Source organism: Diabrotica virgifera, chromosome 5 (assembly GCF_917563875.1).
Source record: "Diabrotica virgifera virgifera chromosome 5, PGI_DIABVI_V3a".
In the NCBI taxonomy this organism is placed as follows: Eukaryota; Metazoa; Arthropoda; class Insecta; order Coleoptera; family Chrysomelidae; genus Diabrotica; species Diabrotica virgifera.
In genome coordinates, this window is record NC_065447.1 from 8,186,636 (window position 1) to 8,212,031 (window position 25,396).

Sequence of the window (25,396 nt, forward strand, 5' to 3'; positions counted from 1 at the left end):
TCGACTTAGGCAACCAGTTTTACACTGAATCTTTATTCATGATTAACTTCAAGAATATCATTCGATAAATCGAATTATTAAAAGTTAACAAAACAGGTAAGTATTAAAAAAACATAAGATAAAATACACCTTCGTTCAAATACACCATAGATAACCAATTACTACATAAATATGATTTATTTAAAGAAAATTGATTTCGTTTTTATTATTCAAATTTTTCGACATGGTAGAAAACGTCTGAAAAAGAAGAAAAAATGTGAGAAATTAACCCCATCAACTTTGTTTATGTGATTTGTTTTCCACATTCCATCTTAATGTTTATTTAGGTTTTTAAATTATTATTTTAAAAAATGTGCCTTCAATTAAAACTATTGGACCGATTTAAATTATCAAATCATGTAGGAGTAAATTTTGCTTGTGAATATTCAGACGATAATAGATTTTTTATCATAAACGATGTCGCCCTTTATGTCCTTTCATTTAATGGTTCAGTTACAAATGAACTACCTAATTTTTTGAGCAGAAAGTATACCTTAATAGTCTCCGATTTTAGCCCTTGTCTTTGTGTTGATATAGATATAAACAGTTTTTATTTTAATTTGCCAAAAGAAGACATTTATGAAATTGTGATGAAAGTAGAGTTATCTAGCAATTTAAAAAATACAAAACCCTTAGACCCAGTTCCTTTGTGCGCGAAATGGTCTCCTAAAGGTTTGGCGGACAACAGTGAGTGTTTTTTAGGAGTTTTAACCAATTTGTACAGTTTAGAAATATATATGAAATATCTCAACCATTTGGAAGAGGTTAAATATTGTATGATATCGAACATTACACAATCAACCATAGCAAATGAAAAAGTTAAATGGAGTGATGCTAATAGGTTTGCAAATAATATAAAATTGGAGGAATACAAAAGAAGAATAAGTGCTGTTACGCCTTCAGGTAGTACCTTACGTTCTTAAATTTATCAAATAGTTTTTTACTTCTTCAAAAGTTTGAGTTACTTTTATGTTCATGTTTTGTATCATTCATCCTCATTGGTTCTACAAACCATAGTAAGCCTTGTCCTGTTCTGGGTCTGGGATCAGCTTCCATTCTTTCCCCTACTTATATTTGGTTTCCAATTCTGTACTCTTAACAAGCGTAAGTCGTCTTTCACTGCAGCCTACTTATTTTGATGAACCTACCAATACCAGGGTGGATTATGTACATTGAGCGATGTACAATATGTACATTGAGCGATGAAGAATATGATGACAAAACCCTGGATGCGTTTAGCCATGTAACCAGTAGATGATAAAATTAGTGTCCGATATGTCCACTATTACAACAACACTGCGAACTTTTAAACTCATCTGCTGCAAAATCATGTTTTTTGAACTATTGGGTTTTGCCTTAGCACCACAGAAGTAAGGTCACAAGGAAACCACATATAGCAAAAACTCGATTTTCAATTTTTTTGCAGATACCGCATTCTAATTGAGGACAGCAGTATAGCCCAGTGCAGCAGAATACAGGGGGCTGCAAATTTTGATAAAAAGGTAAAAAATGGTGGGGGAGGGCAGCAAATTGTAGATAGCAAAGACAGCAAAGCTCAAAATTATTTCACCTACGCCTTACTCCGTTTTCCTGCAAGCCTTTATGTCTGAGGATTTTACATTATAACAGCCTAAACATTCTTCATCTAGTTCTGTATATCAATATGTTCTTTCTTTTTGCGATTATGTTCAATGTTAAAAGATTATTTAACCCATTTAATGCTCTATTTGTGCTCTGTTAATTTTTTGCAGTTACTATATTACTTTGGTTGATTTGTGAACCTAGAAATATGAACTCTCTTACCCCTTCGAAAGTATATGTTCCAAGAGGTAGATCTTCAGGTTTTGCTACTACAGTGGAACCCCGATAAGTCGGCCCCCGATAACCCGGAAGTCCGGCTAACCCAGACCGATTTTCATCAGATAAACATTTTGATTTTCAATATTTTGTATTTTGACAACGACCCGATTTGGGCGTCGCAAAACGTTAATAAAATTATTTTTCAATTTAATTGTGGCTTATTTCCCATCAAAATATGTAGTTAATTATCAGACAAACCTTTCAACAATAAAAATGTATGTAATATAATATTTGAGAGATAATGTGTATGTGTGTAATTTGAACTATACGATAGTAAAAATGACTCATAGCACACGCCGCAGAAATAACAGGCACCTGTCTGTAGTACCTATTCCTTTTTGATTTCAAACTGTCTTAGCATTGTTTAGGAAAGACTATTTAAAAAAATTCTTTTATAAACAATGGTCTTTAGTTTTCACTGTTCTTAAATAACATTACATCGTTGTGACTGTATTGTGTGTCTTCTATTGTTCGCTTCCGTTTGCTTACGTTTGTGTTTGGTGTTTTTTTTTTAGTAATTTTGATGTGTAGGTACTGTGCGTATCTATAAATATATTTCATGTTATTTCAGTTCTAACGGAGTTTATCTGTAAGTATACCGTATTTTATTAATTTTTACCATATTCTCCGGCTATCTCGGATTTTCGATAACCCGGATCGGCCGCGGTCCCGATTAATCCGAGTTATCGAGGTTCCACTGTACTTAGCTTATTGTTTTTTGTTTTGTATCATAAGCAATTTAGTATATTGTTTCATATGAAAACTACACTCACCGGCACAAAATTCCGCCACCCAAAATTTTTGATTGTTTGAAAATCTGTAACTTTATTATTTTTACCCCTATTTTCAAAATTCTTGCATCAGTTTGTAGGTACATGTATTGGTGGTGTTTTTCATTATTCCAGTAACAAAAATTTTTTGCTTAGATGGCATTATACGGGGGTGAATGGAAGCGTTGTATTTTCTCCTAACTTTAAAACATTCTGTGAAAAAATTGGAGGGCTGATTTTATTTCATACTCCTTTTGTATTATCCTGGAAGTTTTTTTAATTCATCTCATAAATTCTCAATATGATTTAGACCTGGGCAGCATGCAGGCCATTCTAATCTTATCAATCCAACCTATATTTTATAAGCAAATCAGTGTTTTTAGTTACAAAAAATGGTACAGCTGTTACAAGAAAAGAGATATTCGGATAATTCAAAAAACAAAATTTTAGTGATGCCTCCGGGATAATATGACAGGACTATGAAACAAAATCAGCTTTTCTATTTTTCCACAGAATGTTTTAAAGTTAGGAGACAATACAACGCTTCCATTCATCCCTGTATAATGCCATGCAAGCAAAATTTTTGTGTTACCGGAATAATACCAAAAGATGTCAATATATGTACCTACAAACTGGTGCAAGAATCTTGAAAATCGGAGTACAAATAATAAAGTTATAAATTGTCAAACTTAATCAAAAATTTTGTGTGGCGGAATTTTGTGCCGGTGAGTGTATATTGTAGAAGCCTTTAGACAGGTTCCTCGTACCATTGTTATGGATAGATACAGTTAAGAAGTAATTCAATAACTTCTAAATTCTTCCAGGTTTTCAACCTTTTTCATCATAGATTTGACATCATATTTTTCTTTACCATATCTTCAGCTTATTATGTTACATTTTGTCCATTTGCAATCATATTTCAGTATTTGATTATCTGATTTTTTATTTCCTTGATAGGACAGTGAATCATGTTTGCGTTTCTATAATTATTATGTCTTTAATCTACATAGTTTTATTATTTTTGTTATTTGAAATGACTTAATTCATAAAACCTAATAATATTATCTAGCATTTACTTGGAGTCATCTGATCAATGTTAGAGGCATTAATACATGTGTTATATTCGTTGGACATCTTAATGGAGACATAACGGCTTGGAGATTGAGGTCAAGGAGGTATGATGAAGGCAAACAAAGCAGTCCTGACTTTTTAGGAAGATACAGAACACCGTTGTCAAGAATTACATATATGCAGTGGCACGGGACCAGTAAAAATGGTAAGTAATATTATTTTTGTATATGCAGGCAGGACTATGATTTTTTTTTACATATAAAGAAAGGCTCAAGCTTTCAAACACTCTTTGAAAAATTAAAGTCGGTCAACTAGGAAAACCTAGGATATTTTAAAAAGTTATGGTGATGGGGATAGCTGTTCCAGGTGCCGAGCAAAAAGTGAATCAGCAAGTTCAAAATAACAACTCCCACCACTATAACTGTAAAAACATAAATAACTTTAGATGTAAAAAATGTTCCTCTATTTAAAGTGCTTATTTTGGACCCAGCATAATTTTGCAAATTTGCAATTTTTATGGGGACCGTGGATCTTAGATTGCAAAAATATTATGCACAAACTATTAAACCGATCATAACGAAATTTAGCACACATTTCAGTCATATTATAAAGTTTTCTAGGCCGAATATGAAGGCTGTAAGTTATGTTTTAGGGGTTGAAAGAATTAAAAAGAGAAATTCCATTTTTTACTGTTCTGCCTTGCTTAGTAAAAACGTCCGATCTACAATTTTCGTTTTTTCGTGGTAATGTTATATTCCACTACTAGTAAACATTTATCATCTTATTACTTCGTCAGAAAGTCCTTTCTGCCACCTCAAATCGTACAAAATCATAAATTTGTTTGCCCTTTCTACAACTAACAGCTGTTGTGCTTAGAATAAATGTCCTATATGCTGACTACTTAGTTAAGTTGTCCTATCTGCATCAAAATTGTGAAGATAGGACTTTTTGGCTAAGTAAATCATATTGAAATCCTCCAGTTGGTGAAATCAGTGTTGACCTAGCGCTTATACGAAATATAATATATGACAAGGAAAATTACTGTAAGTCATAATGAATACCCGATAGCTTCTCATAACAGATATTTGAAAAATATTTGGATATGATAATTGTTGTTGATTTATTGAAATATGAAATACGTAATAGTTTTGCCGTTTAAATAAACTTATCTAGTGAGAAAACGCAGTTAGTAAAATTGATGCTACTATAGTATGCGGTCTACCGTCACGTTTCTTCTATAGCTTGCAGTCTACCGAGGGATGCAGTATATATTTATTTTATTTTATTTATTATATTGACGGGATCACCCCATTACAGCACTATAATAACATTATATTAATTTTTAATCTTATAACTACAATTTAAAATACAATACTTAGAAATAATTCTAGAGTTTACTATAAATCATGGTTAAATTAAACTTAAATTAAAAGGATCTATATCACAGTGACTATTTAAAAACCTTAAGGCCCTATCAAATGGATTATTGTAAGCATAATTGGTAACATAAAAGTTTATATGAAAAAGTTCAAAAGATCTTAGTCTATGCTGTGGAATATTAAAGCTTATTTTACTTAAAAGTTCCGGACATTGAATTAAATTATTTAATAATTTATAAATAAATACAGAAATATAAGCTGTATTTTATTACAATGCCGACAAAAAAAGCTTTTTCAAAGTGAATGAAACGCATAAATCATAAGAATTATTAAGTATTTTAATTTTGCAAATTAATACTTAATAATAATAATGTAATTTGTCATATCAATTTGCTATTTTAGTTGAGAAATAGCCAATTGTGTAGCTTATTCCAAACTAAAATAGTAAATTGATATGACAAAGTATTAAGTTGTAAAATTAAAATAATAATTCTTCTGACTTACGCGTTTTATTCATTTTATAAAGATTGTTTTTGTTGGTACTGTATACATGTGGGCTCATCACCATATTATTTTCTCAGAAGGGTTTGCACACAATAATGTGCATCTTTCTAGACGAAATGTTTATTACTAAGCACTAATAAACATTTATACCTACTATTACTATTTAGGAATATACAATATAAACTTTAGCCAAATTTAGTTTCTTTACTCTTATGCAAATAACACTGTGATCTTTTATGTATTTATTTATTTACGGCATCCATTTACAAAAGTTTTACAAGCTACACCTTAACAAGAATAAATGATTAAAATAATAAACACATCAGAATAATACAAACATAAAAGAATAATTACAGAACTACATACAAAAACTTATTGTAAGATATTTTCCCAGGGTATGCGCAAATATCAAGCCCTCTTTTCATATAAAATGGCCTGGTAGATTTACTTTCATTTCGTTTTACATTTATTTTGCTCCACATGTTTATTACTTGTGAATAAATATTTTTTCTCTACAAGAGTTTTCTTGTGTTTCATTATTTTGCACGAAATGTTTATTACTTGCAAATAAATATTTTTTATACAAGAATTTTCTTGAATTTCATTATTTTGTGCAAATCCTTCACGTAGATCACACCCCCGATGTATACCGCATACTATTAGCAGCACTGTAAAAATTTTAAGTGTCATTCATATTTAAACTAAAAAAGTCCTAGTAGTATAGTATAGTTGATCCAAAAGATGGCATAACCCAGACATCCAAAGTGAAAGTTATCCTTTAACACCAAATTGTTCTATATGGTCCACACAATGTCCAGAAAAAAGTCACACCATTTTGAGCGTCGGGTTTGGGGGGGAGAGGGGGGAGAAATCGGTAAATTCGTAGTTTTTTAAGTTTTTCGCCAATATGTCTAAAACTATCCGGTTTAGCATGAACAACCCTCTATACAAAATTGTTCTATATTAAATTTTAAATAAAAAGGCCCTATGCATAATCTTTCTAAAATGAATGGTTCCAAAGTTACGGAGGTAGTATAGTATAACTGGTCCAAAAAAAGGCCTAACCCAAACATCCAAAATAAAAGTTTTCCTCCAACACCAAAATGTTCTATATGGTCCACATATTGTTCAGTAAAAAGTTACACCATTTTGAGCGTCCGGTTTGGGAGGGAGATGGGAGAGAAGCCGGTAAATTAGTAGTTTTTTTACGTGTTTCGTCAATATTTCTAGAACTATGCTTTAGCGTAAACAATGTTATATGCAAAAATATTCTACATGAAATTTAAAACAAAAAATATTCTATACATAATTGTTATAAAATCAACGGTTCCAGAGTTACGGAGGGTGAAAAGTCGAGGTTTTCGATACTTTTTATATTTTTTGGGCAATATTTATGATATAACTATACCAAAAACCCAGACATCCAAAGTGAAAGTTATCCTCCAACACCAAATTGTTCTATATGGTCCACATAATGTTCAGAAAAAAGTCACACCATTTTGAGCGTCGGGTTTGGGGGGGAGAGGGGGGAGAAATCGGTAAATATAAAAAGTATCGAAAACCTCCACTTTTCACCCTCCGTAACTCTGGAACCGTTGATTTTATAACAATTATGTATAGAACCTTTTTTGTTTTAAATTTTATGTAGAACATTTTTCTATAGAACATTCCTTACGCTAAAGCATAGTTCTATAAATATTGACGAAAAACTTAAAAAAACTACTAATTTACCGACTTCTCCCCCATCTCCCCCCCAAACCGGACGCTCAAAATGGTGTAACTTTTTACTGAACAATATGTGGACCATATAGAACAATTTGGTGTTGAAGGAAAACTTTTACTTTGGATTTCTGGGTTAGGCCTTTTTTGGATCAATTATACTATACTACCTCCGTAACTTTGGAACCGTTCATTTTAGAAGGGTTATGCATAGGGCCTTTTTTATTTCAAATTTAATGTAGAACAATTTTGTGTAGAGGTTTGTTCATGCTAAACCGCTTAGTTTTAGAAATATTGACGAAAAACGTAAAAAACTACGAATTTACAGATTTCTCCCCCTCTCCCCCCTCAAACCCGACGTTCAAAATGGTGTGACTTTTTTCTGAACATTATATGGACCATATAGAACAATTTGGTGTTGGAGGATAACTTTCACTTTGGATGTCTGGGTTTGGGTCTAACTATACCATACTATAGCTGACAAATTAAGAATTCTAAATAACCTATACATTATTAATAGGTACTTAGTTAAAAAGTCCTATCTATCAAATGTCAAACTTGGGGTTGTTTTAGTGATTGCCTGTAAATGAAAACAAAATTTAATCCTAATTAACTACTAATGTGCAAAAAGGAAAAGTCTGCTTTTTAAAATGATGATGGCACAGTATTAACTATAAATATTGCTTTTTCTCAAAAGTCTAATATTGTCAGTTAGGACGTTTTTAGTACTTAGCAGGGCAGAGTTTTCCCAATTAATGCTTTTTTGTTAAAAAAAAATAAATAAATTTTCAATTTCTAGCTAGTCAAATATTATGTAAAATTGAAAAAGCGAAACTATTACCATCTATAATTTTTGCAAAAAGCAAAAATTATCGATTTAGTAGAATCCCCCACTATAATTTGTTGTATTTCGTAGGAGGTGGATTATTCTACTCAGACATAGAAGGTCAAATGAACGTTGTAAATGTCACATATTTAAACACATCAGAAGCCGTTTTCGTCAAAGAATGTTCATTTTTAACAGAAAAGGATAAGGTGAAAGTTGAAAAAATTAGCGTTTTCGAGTACAATGAGAAGACGTTTATATTGGTTGCTAAACAGGGAGTGCTGATTATTTTTGGAATTAATAAAATGGGAGATGTTTTTGACTGCTCTGTTGTATACATTCAGAACTATTACATAACAGGTAAGAATATTATGGATGCATGTAAAACATTTGCCTCATGTATGTAGAATGTTTGTCTCATTCATGTATTAGTTTGTTAAACATCACAAGGATATTATTTCCTGCCAAAAACAGGTATTCTTCTTCTTCTACGGCACTACAGCCCAAGTTGAGCCTCGGCCACCTTTATTTTTTGCCTCCACCCTTGTTTGTCCTCAAACAAGGGTGGAGGCAAAACAAGTTGTGCTGGTATTTCGTCAACTCCCGGGGCTTTATTGTTTTTCTGGGCCTTAATAGCTTCGACAACTTCCTCTGTGGTTGGAGCTTCTACTTCATTTTCTTCTACGTGGTTCGTATCCATTTCATCTTCCATATCTACTTGTGTTCCAAGTACGGTCTGAAAATAATGCTTCCAGGGTTCTGTGACTTTCTGTTGGTCACTGATTATTTGTCCACTTTCATCTTTGCATAGACTTGTTTGAGGTTTATACTCACTTTTTATCTTTTTTATGTATTCGTAAGCCCCTCTAATTTTGTTGTTTTTGAAATTTTCTTCCATTTTAACTTTTTTCCATTTTCATAGGCTCTCTTTTTATTTCTACATATCTTGTTTCTTGACCTCAAATGATGTTCGTCTTTCCCGTGTTCTTCTTGTTATATACATTTTGTGTGCTTCATTTCTTTCCTCTATTGCTTGTCTGCATTCGTCATGAAACCATGCTCCTCTTCTCTCCTTGTTTCCCAGGGTGGACGCTGCTGCTGTCAGTAGGTACTGCTATTATCATATTACTCCATTTGCCCTCTATGGAGTGCAGTTCTAGCGTCCTTAACTCATTTGCGACGTCTTTCTCAAACTTCTCTTTAGATTTCTGAATCTTCAGTTTTTCCAGGTCCAGTTTGTTTGTTCTTTGTTGTCTTTCGTTTCTTTCTCTGTTAACTATGCATCTAAATTTGGTTTGTAGAAAAGATGGTCTGATCCAGACAATGACTGATGACGGTTGACGGTTTTTTGTAGTAGTAGTTTTTTACTACTACTACAAAAACAGGTATTACTCAGTTTAAAATTAAAATAATTCATTTTAGGCCTACACTACATAGAAAATAAAGTATATGTATTGTCCCTCCCCGGAATTTTAACAGAACTGACAGTCGAAGTGAAGGACAACAAAATCTGCACCACGAAAAACATCGTATCATTAAAGAATGACATGGAAAAGTATCGAACCCATGGATTTTTCTTCACAAAAACTTATATTTTGTTAGTTATTATCGCATATCCATGGGATCTGCAAAGTTTTTCCAAATCGAGGTCTTACGTGAATGTCTTTGTTTATCATAATGTGCAGTTAAAGCCATTTGATTTGTTGTGGAATAACCAAAGTGATAGTATGGAGGATTATTGGGACTGTTTCGAAACTTTAAGGTAAGACTTACGAAACAACTGATCTTTTTTTTCAACTTACACTTTTTACAACAAAATATAATATACAGGGTGTTTCTAAATAAGTATGACAAACTTTAAGGGGTAATTCTACATTTAAAAAATAATGACAATTTGCTCTAGAAACATATATCCGCAAATGCTTCGTTTCCTAGATACGGGGCGTTGAATTTTTTTCATGCTACCAATTTATTTATTGCTCGTAACACCGGTTGAGCTATGAAAATGAAATTTGATAGGTTTTAAGAGGTAGTTATTGCGCATTTTTTGACATACAAATAAGAATTTTGTATTTATCATTGGCACACATACGGGTAATGGTCTAAATTTTTTTAAAGAAATAAATAGTACGCCACTGAAATATTCCAAATTAAAAAATATTTTTAAATTCCACGGTTAATTTATGATCAAATACCTCTCTTGCATTATTTTCATATGATGCACCGTTTTTATGCAAAAAATATTCATCTTAGCGCGTATTTTTCATTTCATTAATACATTATCAACAACTATCTAATACAATTATACAATACATCAGTGGTGTAGTGGTAAAATTAGCTGTGCCGGAGCTATACCTCTACCGGAAAATTTTTGAAAATTAGCCTACTACCCAAATCGTGAGTTTTAAGGCCCTTTGGCAAATGTTTTGAAAAGTTTAATAATTAAACTAATTAATGATCTTTTAGAGTGATAGTAGTTACAGTAGGGCCTCCTACACATTCTCCTCCAAAGAATAATTTTAACTTTAAAATATGGTAAGACTTTCTTAAGGTAGATTATTACAGTTTGATACCTTAAAAACTGTTTTTAAGGTATCAAACCATAATAATCTACCTTAAAAACTCTATAATTTAAGTTGGAAGCCTTGCTGACAAAAATTAAAAAAACACTGGTGTAAGTTAGGCAAATATTGTAAATGACTAAGTTTTCATTTTCAGTAGTATTAATTTATTATTGTGAAAAAATACACCCACAAGTTACATTAGTATATATATTTTTTATTATTTAACACACACAAACATTATAATCTGTGCCAAAAAAATTAAGAATTATTTGAAAAAACTACATACAGTACAAATAACTTGTGTATTTAACAAAATACATATAATAAATACATCAGATTAATTATAACATACATACTCAAAGTAAGTGCCAAAATGCATCCTTCTTTGCGTTCTTTTTTGGGTTTTCTGCAACTCTTGTCCTGGAATCGTCTGCAGACCGGTGGCTCCTCAGCCATTTAGTGACGTACGTCTCAGGCTGCCATTCTTGGAGAGGTGGACCTTGGATTTTTATGAACATCAATGATGATACATGAGCAACAGTCAAAGCGTTTCTTGATGGTGTAACCATATTGTTCATACAACTGAAACCCCGTTCACAATCAGCTGAGCTGCAAGGTATTATTTTAGTGCAGTTTAACAGTTCTTGCAATCCATCAGGCACTTGTCGGCTGTTGTCCAAATAGTCTCTGTAGGCAGAGACAGCTTTGTTGACGTTCAATTTAAATCTCTTGCACAGTTGCTCTACTTGAGTTTGACCAAAACTTGGTGGAATGCAGGTTGGCCAATACTCAGGTTCTAATACTTTAAAAGAGTTTATAAGATCTTCATATTGGGCTTCCCCATCAAATGTGGTGACAAACATTCTTTGCTTTAGGTTATTTATAACACTAGAAATAAGTTGCTGTCCATTGAACGATACAATTTTTGGATTAGTTTTTAACACAACTGATGCAAAATTTCCTTCTTTTATGGCGATTTGTGCTTCCAGAACTTTCGTGCCTGGCTTCTCCTTTAAGTGCTCTAAATATCTTACGGATCTGTTTATCAGTTTGTCTGCATACACAATAGAAGTGTTTCTATTCTCTAAGCTCTCTGATAACAAAGCCAATTCAGCAAGAATGTCAAACATAAAGGCCAAGTTTAGTAGAAAACTCTGAGATGTTAGCCTATTTAATAAACCACTATATTTGCTTTTTTCAGTCGATGTTCTGTCAGGATCGTTTATGGCTTTAGAGAAATGGTTTGCCAAAGCTTGAAAGCCAAACCACACAGCCGAAACGGTACGAAAGCTACTGGCTACCCATCTTGTGCTCAACACTCTTCCGATTTTGTTCATCTGAATGTCAAGTTCTTGTGCACAGTCTTTTAACTCACGCTTGTTTTTTGGAGAGGCGCTGTACAGCGAGTACAGTTTGTCCATAAATATCTGGAAATGATTCACTCCGGCCACTTCGCTGACTGCGTCCCCAATAGCCAATTCCAATCTGTGATTTAAACAGTGCCAAACGATTATATCAGGGTACAAAGTTGAAAACCTCTTTGCCACTCCTGAGTGTTTCCCTAACATAACACTAGCCCCGTCACTTGTGAAAGAAACTAAGTTCTGTTTTAAATAACCATTGTCAAACCCATATTGTTCAAGGCACTTAAGTGTACTGTTAAAAACAGATTCGGCCCTTTGATCAGGAAGTTCAACTAGATCTAAGAACAAAATGTTAGGGGACTTTTCTTTACTTATTTCACACTTCAAATAAATTATGAGTACTGACTTTGAACTTATGCTGGTGGATTCATCAATAATGATAGAAATTTTCCCAGAAACTTCCTTAACCTTATTCAATATTCTTAACTTCATCTCTTTTGATATATGATCAATAATTTCTACAGCACTGTATCTTGAATGAAGGCCTACACCGATATCTACTCCATTTAGTTTTTGAAGTTCTAATAAACCGAAATGATCGTTATATGGTCGGTCGTTCTTAGCTATGTAGTAAGCTGACCTAAAAATAGCTTTAGTTGATTCCATGTGAGCTGTATTTGCAGAATCAACTAATTGCGTAATAGGATTTTTATGAGAGGATTCAACAATGGCCTGAGCAGTACTATGTGCTTTGGACTGTTTGTGCTCTATAATTTTTTTTCTAAGTGATTTGAGCTGGTTAGTTCGGTTTGAGCCGTAACAGCTAACTTGAAATGTGCGCCACTCATGACTTAAAGAAACGTGTTCTTTCTTAAAAGCACCCATAGTTGTGACTTCAAAACAAACTTTGCAGCCTAATTTACCTTTGCAATCTATCCAAGGATAAGTTTCCTTCTTACGAGTCCACATCTCTTCTGTCCAAACGTCAGGCCATTTTGTTTCTTTTTCCTTATTCGTTGATGTGCTGGGTTTACTTATTTGTTCGTTTTTATTTAAAGAGTTTCCAATCGCTAATTCATCAACCGAAACAACATTGGATTTATCTTGCTTGGTTCCTTTAGGTAGGCCTAACGTGTTTAGTTCACGTTTCACCGACGCACTAAAAAATGAGGTTAAAGTTTTTTGTTTAGGTTTAGAGTTATCCATAGCGATACTACAGGTAGCTTATGTCAACAGATTTGGACGTTGGGCAAAGATAACACAACTATTTCACCTCTTCCAGTAGGTATCCGCGACACGTAACGTAATAATTGGAGCAGAAACACTAAATATACAGTGCACGTGCACTATGCAAAGCAGACGAGACGCAACTACAACTGAGCAGGATTAGCATGGCCGGGTGGGCTGGAGATGCGCAGTAGCTACGGAGTGGATTTCAGTGGTGGGGGAAGCGACTCCGGCGACTCAGTCTGTTGCCGCTCTCACTGCCGTGTGTATCGCTCCAGTCTACAGTGTACAGGGCCAGCTCGCTCCGCTACCGCTCCTCGGGCGGGGCGCGGGTGATCGGAGCGTCGAGTGAGCTAGAGAGAAATCGAGGGGGAGAGGCGAGAGATAAGAAGGACACAATATTTCAATATTGTTGTGGCTATTCCTCCTTCCGTGGTGGGGGGAGGGTTGTGGTGACACGGACACGGTAGTGCTGGGCGCGGACCGCTGAGATGTCTATCCATCAACTATCCCGTCTGCCAGTCGCTCGCTCAACTTTTGCGCTTACAATTACGAACTACCTAATCGTAGCTGCGTATGCCTTAACTGATTAACCACGATAACTAACGTGTAAAAATTACTTAGTAAAGGACAAAACAATATTTTCTAAATAAAACAATTTCAGATCTATTTTTGTCCTATATAAAAAATTCGATTGAAAAAATCGTAGCCGGAGGCTCCCCCTTCAAAAGCTGTGCCGGAGCGACGCTCCGGACCGCTCCGGCTCCACTACACCACTGCAATACATAATACTAAACTAGAACAATAACAGAAAATAACACTAATACGATTTCAACTAGGCACAAAGCTATAACATAATGTTCAAAATGACCTCTTTCACTGGTTGGTGGCAGAAGAATTTTATATTCATCATTCGCGCGCGTATGGGTAATGGTCTGAATTTATTTTCAAGGAAAAAATAGTACGCCACTGAGATGTGTCAAATTAAAAATTATTTTTGAATTTCTCGTATAATTTGTAACAAAAAATATATCTTGTCTTTTTTTATATGACGCGCCGTTTTTAAACAAAAAATAATACATTTTAACGCTTACAAAGTATTCGAGGTAGTTTCCATGAGGTTTCCATAAATATGCATAGAAACTTACTTCAAATACTTTGTAATCGTTAAAATGTTTTATTTTTTTGTATAAAAACGAACATATGAAAAAAAGATAAGATATAGTTTTTGTTACAAATTATACGAGAAATTCAAAAATGATTTTTAATTTGACATAACTCAGTGGCGTACTATTTTTCCTTGAAAAGAAATTCAGACCACTACCCATACGCGCGCCAATGATGAATATAAAATTCTTCTGTCACCTCTGAAAGAGGTTATTTTGAACATTTGTTGTAGCTTTTAGCCTAGTTTGAACCTTATTAGTGTTATTTTCTATTATTGCTCTAGTTTGGTATTATTGTATTAGATAGTTCTTGATAATGTATTAAAAAAATGAAAAATACGCGTTAGGATGTTTATTTTATTACATAAAAACGTTATATATAAAAAACATCATAAATTAAACGAGGAATCCAAAAATAATTTTTAGTTGGAATTATCTCAGTGACGTACTATTTTTTTCTTTAAAAAATTCAGACCATTACCCGTATGCGCGCCAATGATGAATACAAAATTTTATTGGTATGTCAAAAAAGGCGCAATAACTACCTCTTTAAACCCACCAAATTTCATTTTCATAGCTCAACCCGTCTTAGCCAACAAATAAATTGGCAGTTAGAAAGAAAAATTTCAACCCCCTGTATCTCCGAAACGAAGCATTTGCAGATATATGTTTATTAAGCAAACTGGCATTATTTTGTCATATAAAATTACCCCTTAAAGTTTGTCATACTTATTTAGAAACATTCTGTATATACAATACAAACTGATCCTTTTTTCAACATATAATTTTTATTTTAGGATAGTATGTATCAAAGAAAAACGTTTCCCTTGGCTGGGTCTGCCTAGCAACCTCAACTATGACACACTGTCGACGACACAACTGAAAACTTTACGTTTAGTAGCGCAATTGTCCGAAATGGTATTCTCAGTAATACCAACTGTTAAAACATACGACATAAAACCCTTCATTATCCTCCACTACTTAGTAACGATCAAATTGGCCATAGAACGGATGACACGTCTGTTTAATAAAAGAAAAGAGACCAAACTGAGCGATTTTCAAATGAGGAGTATCTTCATCCAGAATTTTTTCCTCAAAGAGATGGTAGCGAAGAATATTTTGCCAAAGGCTAATGTTGGCAAAACGTTTATTGACAGCATGATCGAAGTTATGACAATAGCGAACGAATTGGAGTATCCGGAGCCTTTGGATTGTGTGTGGTGTGGAGACAATATCCTTTTTGATACATTTTATGTTATAAGTGTTTTTATGGTATGTTTATTTGGTAAGTTAAGATGCATCTTGATGAGGTGTATATCATTATACAAAAAATGTTAACCAAAACGCCATATTCATTTTTCATTGCTTTGCCTGATTGTACACTTGATACACTTCTCCAAGAAATTACCGCATCACCTTAAAAATGAGTCATTTTTGATGTCTCGAATTTCTTAAACCTGTTGTCCGATTTAAGTGATTTTTTTAATATGTTATAGCCTTATTCCTTAACAATATCGATGTAATAATATTGTTGCTAGACAGATAAATTGCCGATATATACCGGGTGTACCAATCAAACTGGTTTTTTCTCAAAGTTCGCGTGACCTTGTGGAATATTCTAGCATTTATAAAATACTGAAATTAAAGCCCAACTATAGCCTCATGTTTTCTTAACATGCTGTTTTTGATTCATTCGCTTATGTTGGATAATAAAAAAGTTAGGTGCTTTAACAACTAGGCTTGTTTTTCGTCAATACAGGTTGTTTTTAAATAAGTATGGCAAACTTTAAGGGGTAATTCTGCATGAAAAAATAATGACAGTTTGCTTTATAATCGTATGTCCGCAAATGCTTCGTTTTCGATATACGAGGTGTTGAAATCGTTCTTACAAAACTAACGATTCATTTATTGCTCTAAACCGGTTAAAATATGCAAATGAAATTTGGTGGGTTTTAAGAGGTAGTAATTGCACATTTTTTGATATACAATTAGGAATTTAATATTCACCATTGGCGCGCATAAGAGAAATATGACCCTTATGTGCGCCAATGGTGAACATAAAATTCTTAATTTTATGTCAAAAAATGCACAATAACTACCCACCAAATTTCATTTGCACATCTCAACCGGTTTTAGAGCAATATATAAATCGTCAGTTTGTAAGAAAAATTTTATCATCCCCTATCTCGGAAACGAAGCACTTGGGGATATACGTTTGTAAAGCAAACTGTCATTATTTTTTCATGCAGAATTACCCCTTAAAGTTTGCCATACTTATTTAAAAACAACCTGTATTGACGAAAAACAAGGCTAGTTGTTAAAGTACCTAACCTTTTTATTATCCAACATAAGCGAATGAATAAAAAACAGAATGTTAAGAAAACATACGGCTATAGTTGGGTTTTCATTTCAGTATTTTATAAATGCTAGAATATTTCTCCGGGTGATGCGAACTTTGAGAAAAAATCACAGTTTGATTGGTACACCCTGTATACAATGACAATTTACCTGTTTAGCAACAATATTATTATAGCTATATTATTAAAGAAGAAGGTTATAAACATGTTAAAGAAATCACTTAAATCGGACAACAGGTTTAGGAAATTCGAGACATTAAAAATGACCAATTTTTAAGGTGTTTAAGGTGGTGCGTTAATTTCTTACTATTCTTTTTCTCATGATCATCTTTCAGTGCGTCACAGTTTTTCGATTTCTTTCTAACGCATTAAATTGTATGTGACAGAAAAAAGGCACGTCGGTGATTACATTTCGTCGGTGACATTTTTATAACATTTATTCTAGTTATTCTAGTTGTCGATAGATGGCGCCATAATAAAAAAATATTTTTTTTATTAGATAATAATATTACAAATATAATCTGTATAATTTATAAGACTATACAAATCAAAGAAAATACCATTTTATAAATGCGAGAAACACATTTGATTTGTTTTTATTCCAAATTGAAAATAAAATGTGACAACTGTCAGATTTAACTAAAATGTCATGTTAGAATAAATGTCATAAATGTGTATTATCACGGACTTACCCTTTTTCCTATCATTTGTTACGCACTGAAAAATGATCATGAAAAGGTCAATACTTGTTATATGCGTATTGTCCAAACTGCACCTCTACTACAGCGTAGATAGGACGATTTGGTCATCTTTATTTTTTATTGGAAACCATGGTCATATTTATTTGAACTTATTTCACTGTCGATCTGTCAAATATAGCCTATTTATAATTAGCGGGAAGAATAAAATTTTAAATGGAACAACAATTGCTCTAAGATAAGGTATTTTTCTTGGAAAAGTTTTTAGAATACCAACAGAAAGCATATTATACCGGGTGTCCACTTATATTTTCCCCCATTTTAACTGCCTATAACTTCTAAACGGCTCAAGATAGAAATATGCGGTTTTCACTTAAATGTTTTATTTTAGTAAAAGTTTTGTCTGAATGGATGGAATTTTTTATATCGCTTTCAAATACGAAATAAAAAATGGCGGATTTTTGAAAAGAACTTTGTTGACTTTTTTTTAATGGAACACCCAGTATATTCTTTTGTAAATTGAAAGAAAGGTCATTCACCTATCTAGCGATATAAAGTTTTTCAAAATCGGTTGTCAAATCACTAGTAATTAATTTTTAAAATGAGAGGTGCAACGTGGATATCACATACTTAGGTATGTGATTTCCACGTTGCACCTCTCATTTTAAAAGTTAATTGCTCAATCATTTGACAACCGATTTTAAAATTTTTTATATCGCTGGATAAATGACCGTTTTTTCAAGTTTTAGGTAAATGGCCATTTTTTACATCGCTTTTAAATAAAATATGGCGGATTTTTGAAAAAAAAAACGTTGTTGTCTTTTTTTATTAAAACACTCAGTATATTTTTATGTGTCTTGAAAAAACGGTTATTTACCTCTCCAGCGATATAAAATTTTTTAAAATCGGTTGCCAAATGACTGAGCAATTAATTTTTAAAATGAGAGATGCAATGTGGAAATCACATAACATAATATCATTTTGCTCAGTTATGTTATTTAGGTATGTGATATCCACGTTGCACCCCTCATTTTAAAAATTAATTAATCAGTGATTTGACAACCGATTTTGAAAAACTTTATATCGCTGGATATGTGAATGACCTTTCTTTAAATTTACAAAAAAATATACTGGGTGTTCCATTCAAAAAAAGTCAACAAAGTTTTTTTCAAAAATCCGCCATTTTTTATTTCGTATTTGAAAGCGATGTAAAAAATTCAATCCATTCAGACAAAACTTTTACTAAAATAAAACATTTCAGCGAAAACCGCATATTTCTATCTTGAACCGTTTAGAAGATATAGGCAGTTAAAATGGGGGAAAATATAAGTGGACACCCGGTACAGTATGGTGCAAATGAAAGGAATAAATTCGAAATTTCGTAATCTGGCGACTCTAAGAAAAAATTCCGAAACAGGTCGATTTTTGTTTTTAAATTCTGATTTTTTGGCATATATACCATATTAGTGACCTCATCCGTCTGGAAGTGATGACGTAATCGATTATTTTTTTAAATGGGACTAGGGGTCGTGTGATAGCTCATTTGAAAGGGTACTAAATTCTCTATTCAGCAATATACACATTGACATAATTATTTATACAGGGTGGACAACATTTTTTTTAATTATATTAATTGACAATAAAAAGAATGTATATATGTAATTTATTTAATTCAAAATACATTTTACTGCTGTCCGAAATAAGAAAAAATGTTTATTTCACAAATAAATATTGCTTTTCGTTTAAATTAAATGTTCAAACTTAAAAAAGGCAGGTGGTTGGCTTGGACATTGAATTTAAGCGAAAACCAATGTTTATTGGTGAAATAAACATTTATTTCTGTTTTTTGACAACAGTAAAATGTATTTGGAGTTAAATAAATTACATACATTCGTTTTTTTTGTCAATTAAATTAATTAAAAACAAGCTGAAAATGCGAGCATTATCATAACGAAAACTTTGTTTATATACTATGTATTTAAATTCATAATATAGAAAATTGCTATAGAAATGGTGTTTAGAATTAAAAATTATGTTTTAATGTGCAAGTATATCATTCTAATTTAAATGTTGTGAACTATAAAGATACTTTACTCGAAATTCATATTTTTTTACATACCTCGTATAAAATTAATAAAATTTGATTCATGATGGTTGCATCATAAATCATAGACCAAGAAGAGATTTTTATGAAGAATAACTTTTCTTCGTCAAATTAAAAATACAAGAGTTATAAATGAAAATGATGTTGGTATCCATAATTTGAGAAAATTCGTCAAATATTTTTTTCCATTAGAAGGATGTAATTTCATATATCAGAACATATTTTTTTATTCCAAACCACATTTTAAATAACAATTTTCCAATATTGTAAAATAAATAATACATACATGATAAAGATACTTTTTACTGATGAACTTTACTTGGATCTACAGACCGAGCGAGTCTCGTAAATTCCACGACTTTGCGCCACGCTTCACGCAACCGTATTTGCGTACTTGTGTTTCGAGTTGTGTGGTCGTGCGCTGGTCGAGTGGAGTTATAATTTACCAAATTTAAATATAATCGTTTCTACTGATTCATTATTAATATAGTATAATATGTATTATTGCTTTCAAAATATATTCAAATTGTATTTTTATAAAATGTCATTTATATTTTATTAATAGCTAAATAATTTAAAATCAAGTATATTCAAATGGGAAATAAGCCACAATTTTACCTAAAAATGATTTTATTAACGTTTCGACGCCCAAGTCGGGTGTCGTTGTCAAAATACAAAATAATACTATTTTGACAACGACACCCGACTTGGGCGTCGAAACGTTAATAAAATCATTTTTAGGTAAAATTGTGGCTTATTTCCCATTTGAATATACTTGATTATAAAAATGCCACAAGAAAATAGCTTCAGAACAACATCAAATAATTTAAAATTTAGTTTGACATTCACGAAGTGTCAAACTCAAATGTAAATAATAACATTTGCTTTGCTTAACAAATTCAGATTAAAAAAGCAGCCTACTTCCTAATCAAAGATTTCAGCTGACGTTTAGTGCGTGGTAGGAAATAACCGGATTGTGACGTCACATTTTAGATTTTGAGGTCGATTATCTCGAAGACGGTTAGAGATATCGAAATGCCGTTTTCAGATTTGGATTCAGAAAACAAAACTACATAGGAATCCATCGATACATCTGCTCTAAGTATTGCAAGAGCGGCAACGCAATAACACACAGACTTTTGCAAATTTATAAACGAAAAGTTTTCGTTGAAAACATTTTTTGGTCACCACATTTTTGGTCAGTATATATGCCAAAATATTGTAATTTAAAAATAGAAATCGACCTGTTTCGGGATTTTTCCTTAACATCGCCGGTTTACGAAATAACGAATTTATTCCTTTCATTTGCACCATACTGTATAAACAATCACAAACAGATATTCTTATAGGACCTCTATGCTCTGTTGCCAAATTTCAATGTTCTGGAAAAACGTTTCCATTTGAAGTTCCAATATTGAATTCCAACATTTTTTCTTAACACAATAACACAGATCTTAGGTCCGGTATGTTTTCCTCCTCACGTAGACAGCCGTTGCTGCATTTCGATGATGCCGATATTCGTGGTAGCCGAGTACAAATGTCCTTATTGTAAATCCCTGGCGCATAAGCAAATCGAAGAAGAACATTCACGGATATATTGCCCCTATTGCGACGTACTTATGGAAAGAATTGTTATGGCCGATGAACAAATTCTGGAAAAGTGCCGGCTCTTCGAAGTTGAAACGTCAAAGCAAAAGCTAGATGTTTGTTTCGCGGATTGTTTGAAAGAAGAGATTGATGTTAACGAAATTGAAGAAAATGATACGGAGTATATTATTTTCAGCGATAGCGATGAAGAGTCGTCTGACTCTATGAAGGAACTTTATAACGAATTTTCAAAAGCTGGGATCAACGACGAAGACGACTAGTTGGTGGAGTTGTTTCTTTTTAAAGGTAATAACATTTTACGTAGAAATAAATTATATTTGATGAAAAGCAATATTTATTCTTTTCAAAAATGATATTAAAAGTACGATGTTATCGCGGTTTATAGACCTTGATTCAGACCTGAAGTGACAACAAACGAAGAAACAAATATTGAAGAAGCAGAGGTAACGGAAGCATTAAGGAAATTAAAAAATAGAAAATCGCCAGGAGAGGACAGAATATCGAATGAACTACTAAAGTATGGAGGACAAGACCTGACCAAGCAATTATTAAAACTAATCCAAAAAATAATAGAACAAAACAGAATACCACAAGAATGGAGATCAAGCATCCTAATACCTCTCTTCAAAAAGGGAGAAAAATCGGACCCGGAGAATTACAGAGCAATTAATTTATTAAACACAACACTAAAATTAACGACCAAAGTGATAACAAACAAACTGAATAAAATTATAACATTAGCAGAAGAACAACAAGGTTTTAGGTCGGGAAGATCATGCACCGACGCTATATTTATAATGAGGCAGATTCAAGAAAAATCGTTAGAATACAACAAACCGGCATACTTATGTTTTGTGGACCTTAAGAAGGCATTCGACAGGGTCTAATTAAAGGACGTTATCCATTTATTATACACAAGAGAGGTACCTCTAGGAATAATTAAAACGATCGAAAATATCTACCAGAACAACACAATAAAAGTAAAAGTAGATGAAGGACTAACTGATCCAATTGAAGCTGGCAATGGGATAAGACAGGGAGATTCCCTGAGTCCTCTGTTGTTCAACCTGATCATGAACGAAATAATAAAAAAAGTAAGAACAAAAAAAGGATACTAAATGGGAGAAAAACAACTTAAAATAATCTGCTATGCAGACGACGCAATACTAATCTCTCAAAGTGAAGATGATTTACAACGTATGCTGCACGAATTTAATATAACCGCTAGAAAATTTAACATGTTAATTTCCCCAAAAAAGACTAAATGCATGGTTATAATAGCAGATCTAATAAGGTGTAAATTAGAGATGGAGGGTCAAATAATAGAACAAGTCATGGAGTTTAAATATCTAGGCAGCACACTATGCAGCTACGGAAAGCTCGAAACAGAAGTGGAAGATCAGGTGAATAAAGCAAACAGAGCCGCAGGTTGCCTGAATGAAACAATATGGAAAAATAAAAACATCGGAAAAGAAGTGAAAGGCAGAATTTACAAAACAGTCATCAGACCAATAATGACATACGCGGCAGAAACACGACCTGATACAGAAAGGACAAAAAGAATGCTAGAAACAGCAGAGATGAAAACATTGCGAAAAATCGATGGTAAGACGATGTGGGATAGAGCTAGAAGTGCAGATATACGAAGGAGATGCAAGGTGGACAACATTAATAACTGGGTGAAAAGCAGAAGAGTAGAATGAAACGACCACATAAGCCGAATGACAATAAATAGAGTAGTAAGGACGGCGAGAGACGGTTCCCCAATAGGAAGACGATCAGTGGGAAGACCACGAAAAAGATGGAATGACAACTTACTGGAGGCACATTGAAAAACAGACAGAGGAATGTCTATATAAAAAGAAGAAGAAGAAGAAGATTCAGAATTGTTTCGTTCTGACGTGTCGTCTGCAACTACGACGTTGTCAAATATTTTCAAGCATTGGCTAGTTTATCGTACAACGGAACGGGATGACAACGTGGACGTGCGCCGTCTATTGTTCTAAGGAACGTGTCGTACACGTGCCGTCGTAAGATAAATTGAGCTTTAATCGTAGCATCGTAATTACAACCAGATATCAAAAAGTTCAAATCTCAAACTATATTTGACGAGTAGTACATTAGTGGAATATTAATAATATCGAGAATACAAGAATACAGTGCTGAAGAATGTGAGGTATATAAGTCACAATTATTTTTTCTAAAATTTATTATCGTTAGAGAATTTATAAGCAGTCGTTGATGTACTGTGACGACATAAAAATGTTATTCATGATGTGCAAAGGACTTGAGAGAAAATAATGTATACTTTACTAAATTTACAATCAAGATGCAGTAGAAATAAACAAACCAAGAGACATTAAATGCTACGACGAGCACTCCCGAATCATAATTTACAATGTATCAACTTTAGAAATCATGATTTGGGATTTACAATGTATATACATTGTAAATTATGATTCGGGAGTGCTCCTAGTAGCATTTAACGTGTCTTGGTTTGTTTATTTCTACTGCATCTTGATTGTAAATTTAGTATATATGTATTTTAGGTGAATAATAATTAGTGATGTATGGAATGGAATAAGCTGGTCTATTATTAAAAATCGACCGAAGAAATATACGAATATCAAAACCTGAGATGTATAAGTTAAAATTCTAATACCAGAGTTTGAGAAGATGAAAACTACTGGAATAATATTAAAATATTACGAAAATCATTGTTGAACTACCAGAATACAAATGTGTACAGTAACAGTCGAATTAATACGCAAAATGGAATATTATTAAGAAAACAATCGTTGTTATATTTATTTTTATAACTTGTGATAAATATGTTTAAGATAAAGAGTATTGTTGTTTTAATTATTTATTTCCTCCGAACAGGGAGAAGTTGGTTTTTTGCGGTTTCCCAACTTCATTGCACAATTATACCTGTTCGTCCCAAGAAAATAGCCGCAACTATTTTCTCCACTCGAACGCACACTGTCCACGCTGCGCTCAAAGCCACCTCCTGACCGCCGACGAGGGACGCAGGTTCGCCTGTCGTTGTACAATGGTTTCTAGGGAGACTGGTCGAGAGCAAAGCACGGACAGTACACGTAAATGTCTATGGAACCAACAACAATCCATCAAACTTTCTTCTCTGTTGACTTCTGGCCTTCTGGACACCACCGTCCGGCATAACCCAGGATCCAAGAACACCAGGACACGGCGCTTGCCCTAGTGTGTTTTTCGGACTGTTTGCTTTTGCTGCCAACACTAAACATTCACCTCAAACCCTGAAGAGGACAAAATCCTAAACGGGGAAGCACATTGAACGCATTTCTTCTGAACATTATCCAGACAAGCAAATCAAACAATGTAGTAGTAATTTATTTCCTTTTCAGTTTCATAAAATTATTTACATTGAATGTGGTTAAATACTTTCCAGTCGTAACTTTCTTTATTAAGAGTGAGATGGAACATAATCTGAGTAATTTCTACTCCGTATTAATGAATTTTCTTAGTGCTAATTTTCTTACTGCCTCAGAGTAGATTTTCCGATTTTTAACGATTTTTCCATACAACCTATCGGGTCCCGGTGAATTCGTAACTATTTTAATCCCCCATCCTAATTACAGGCCAACTGACAACTCTGGCCCTCAGGTAGTTTTTCGATAACCCATCAACTACAGGTGAATTTTTAACTTTCATTTTTTAATAGTTCTTAACTATGTTGATAATCTATTACCGGTATTCCATATATGTTCCTGTATAAACTACCATCTTTGAAGGTGGTGTAAAAGGTATTCATCATTTATGTATTGTATCTTGTAAGAGTTATTAGAGAATATCCAAATAAATTTGGTTAAAATGGCTGAAATTCTTATAACAGATTTCGTAATTAGTGAACGTTGGTGTAGGTTATTGGTGGTAAATGATTTTAAATTTTACTTAAAGAAAGTAGAAAAGTGAAAAACATTTATGGTACTGTTTCGAATTCACCTGTAGAAAGTTTCGAGTTGGCCGGGTCAGGTAGTAGAAAAGTTACGAATTAGCCGGTATACATTTTGATTTGAAAATGTTTGTCATTAAAAGTTGCGAGTTGGCGCGTGTTCAACCTATCCACAGAAGATGTGACGCATATTCCCCTATAATCAT

General features: G+C 33.1%; 1 protein-coding gene across 4 annotated transcripts; it reads left to right on the plus strand.

The window, feature by feature from the left end:
• On the plus strand, positions 1–24,101 carry LOC114337138 (uncharacterized). 4 transcript variants are annotated; one of them, XM_028287772.2, is made up of 7 exons: positions 1–96; positions 3,739–3,945; positions 8,259–8,528; positions 9,591–9,930; positions 15,287–15,720; positions 21,098–21,541; positions 23,806–24,101. In XM_028287772.2, exons 2-6 carry the CDS (start codon positions 3,918–3,920, stop codon positions 21,514–21,516), a joined length of 1,491 nt encoding a protein of 496 aa, XP_028143573.1. In that variant the 5' UTR covers positions 1–96; positions 3,739–3,917; the 3' UTR covers positions 21,517–21,541; positions 23,806–24,101. The 4 variants fall into 4 exon arrangements, with proteins under 4 accessions (XP_028143573.1, XP_028143442.2, XP_028143365.2 ...); XM_028287564.2 differs by lacking the exon at positions 1–96 and adding an exon at positions 257–942; XM_028287701.2 differs by lacking the exon at positions 1–96 and adding an exon at positions 1,426–1,541.
• The last annotated feature ends 1,295 nt before the right edge of the window (positions 24,102–25,396 follow it).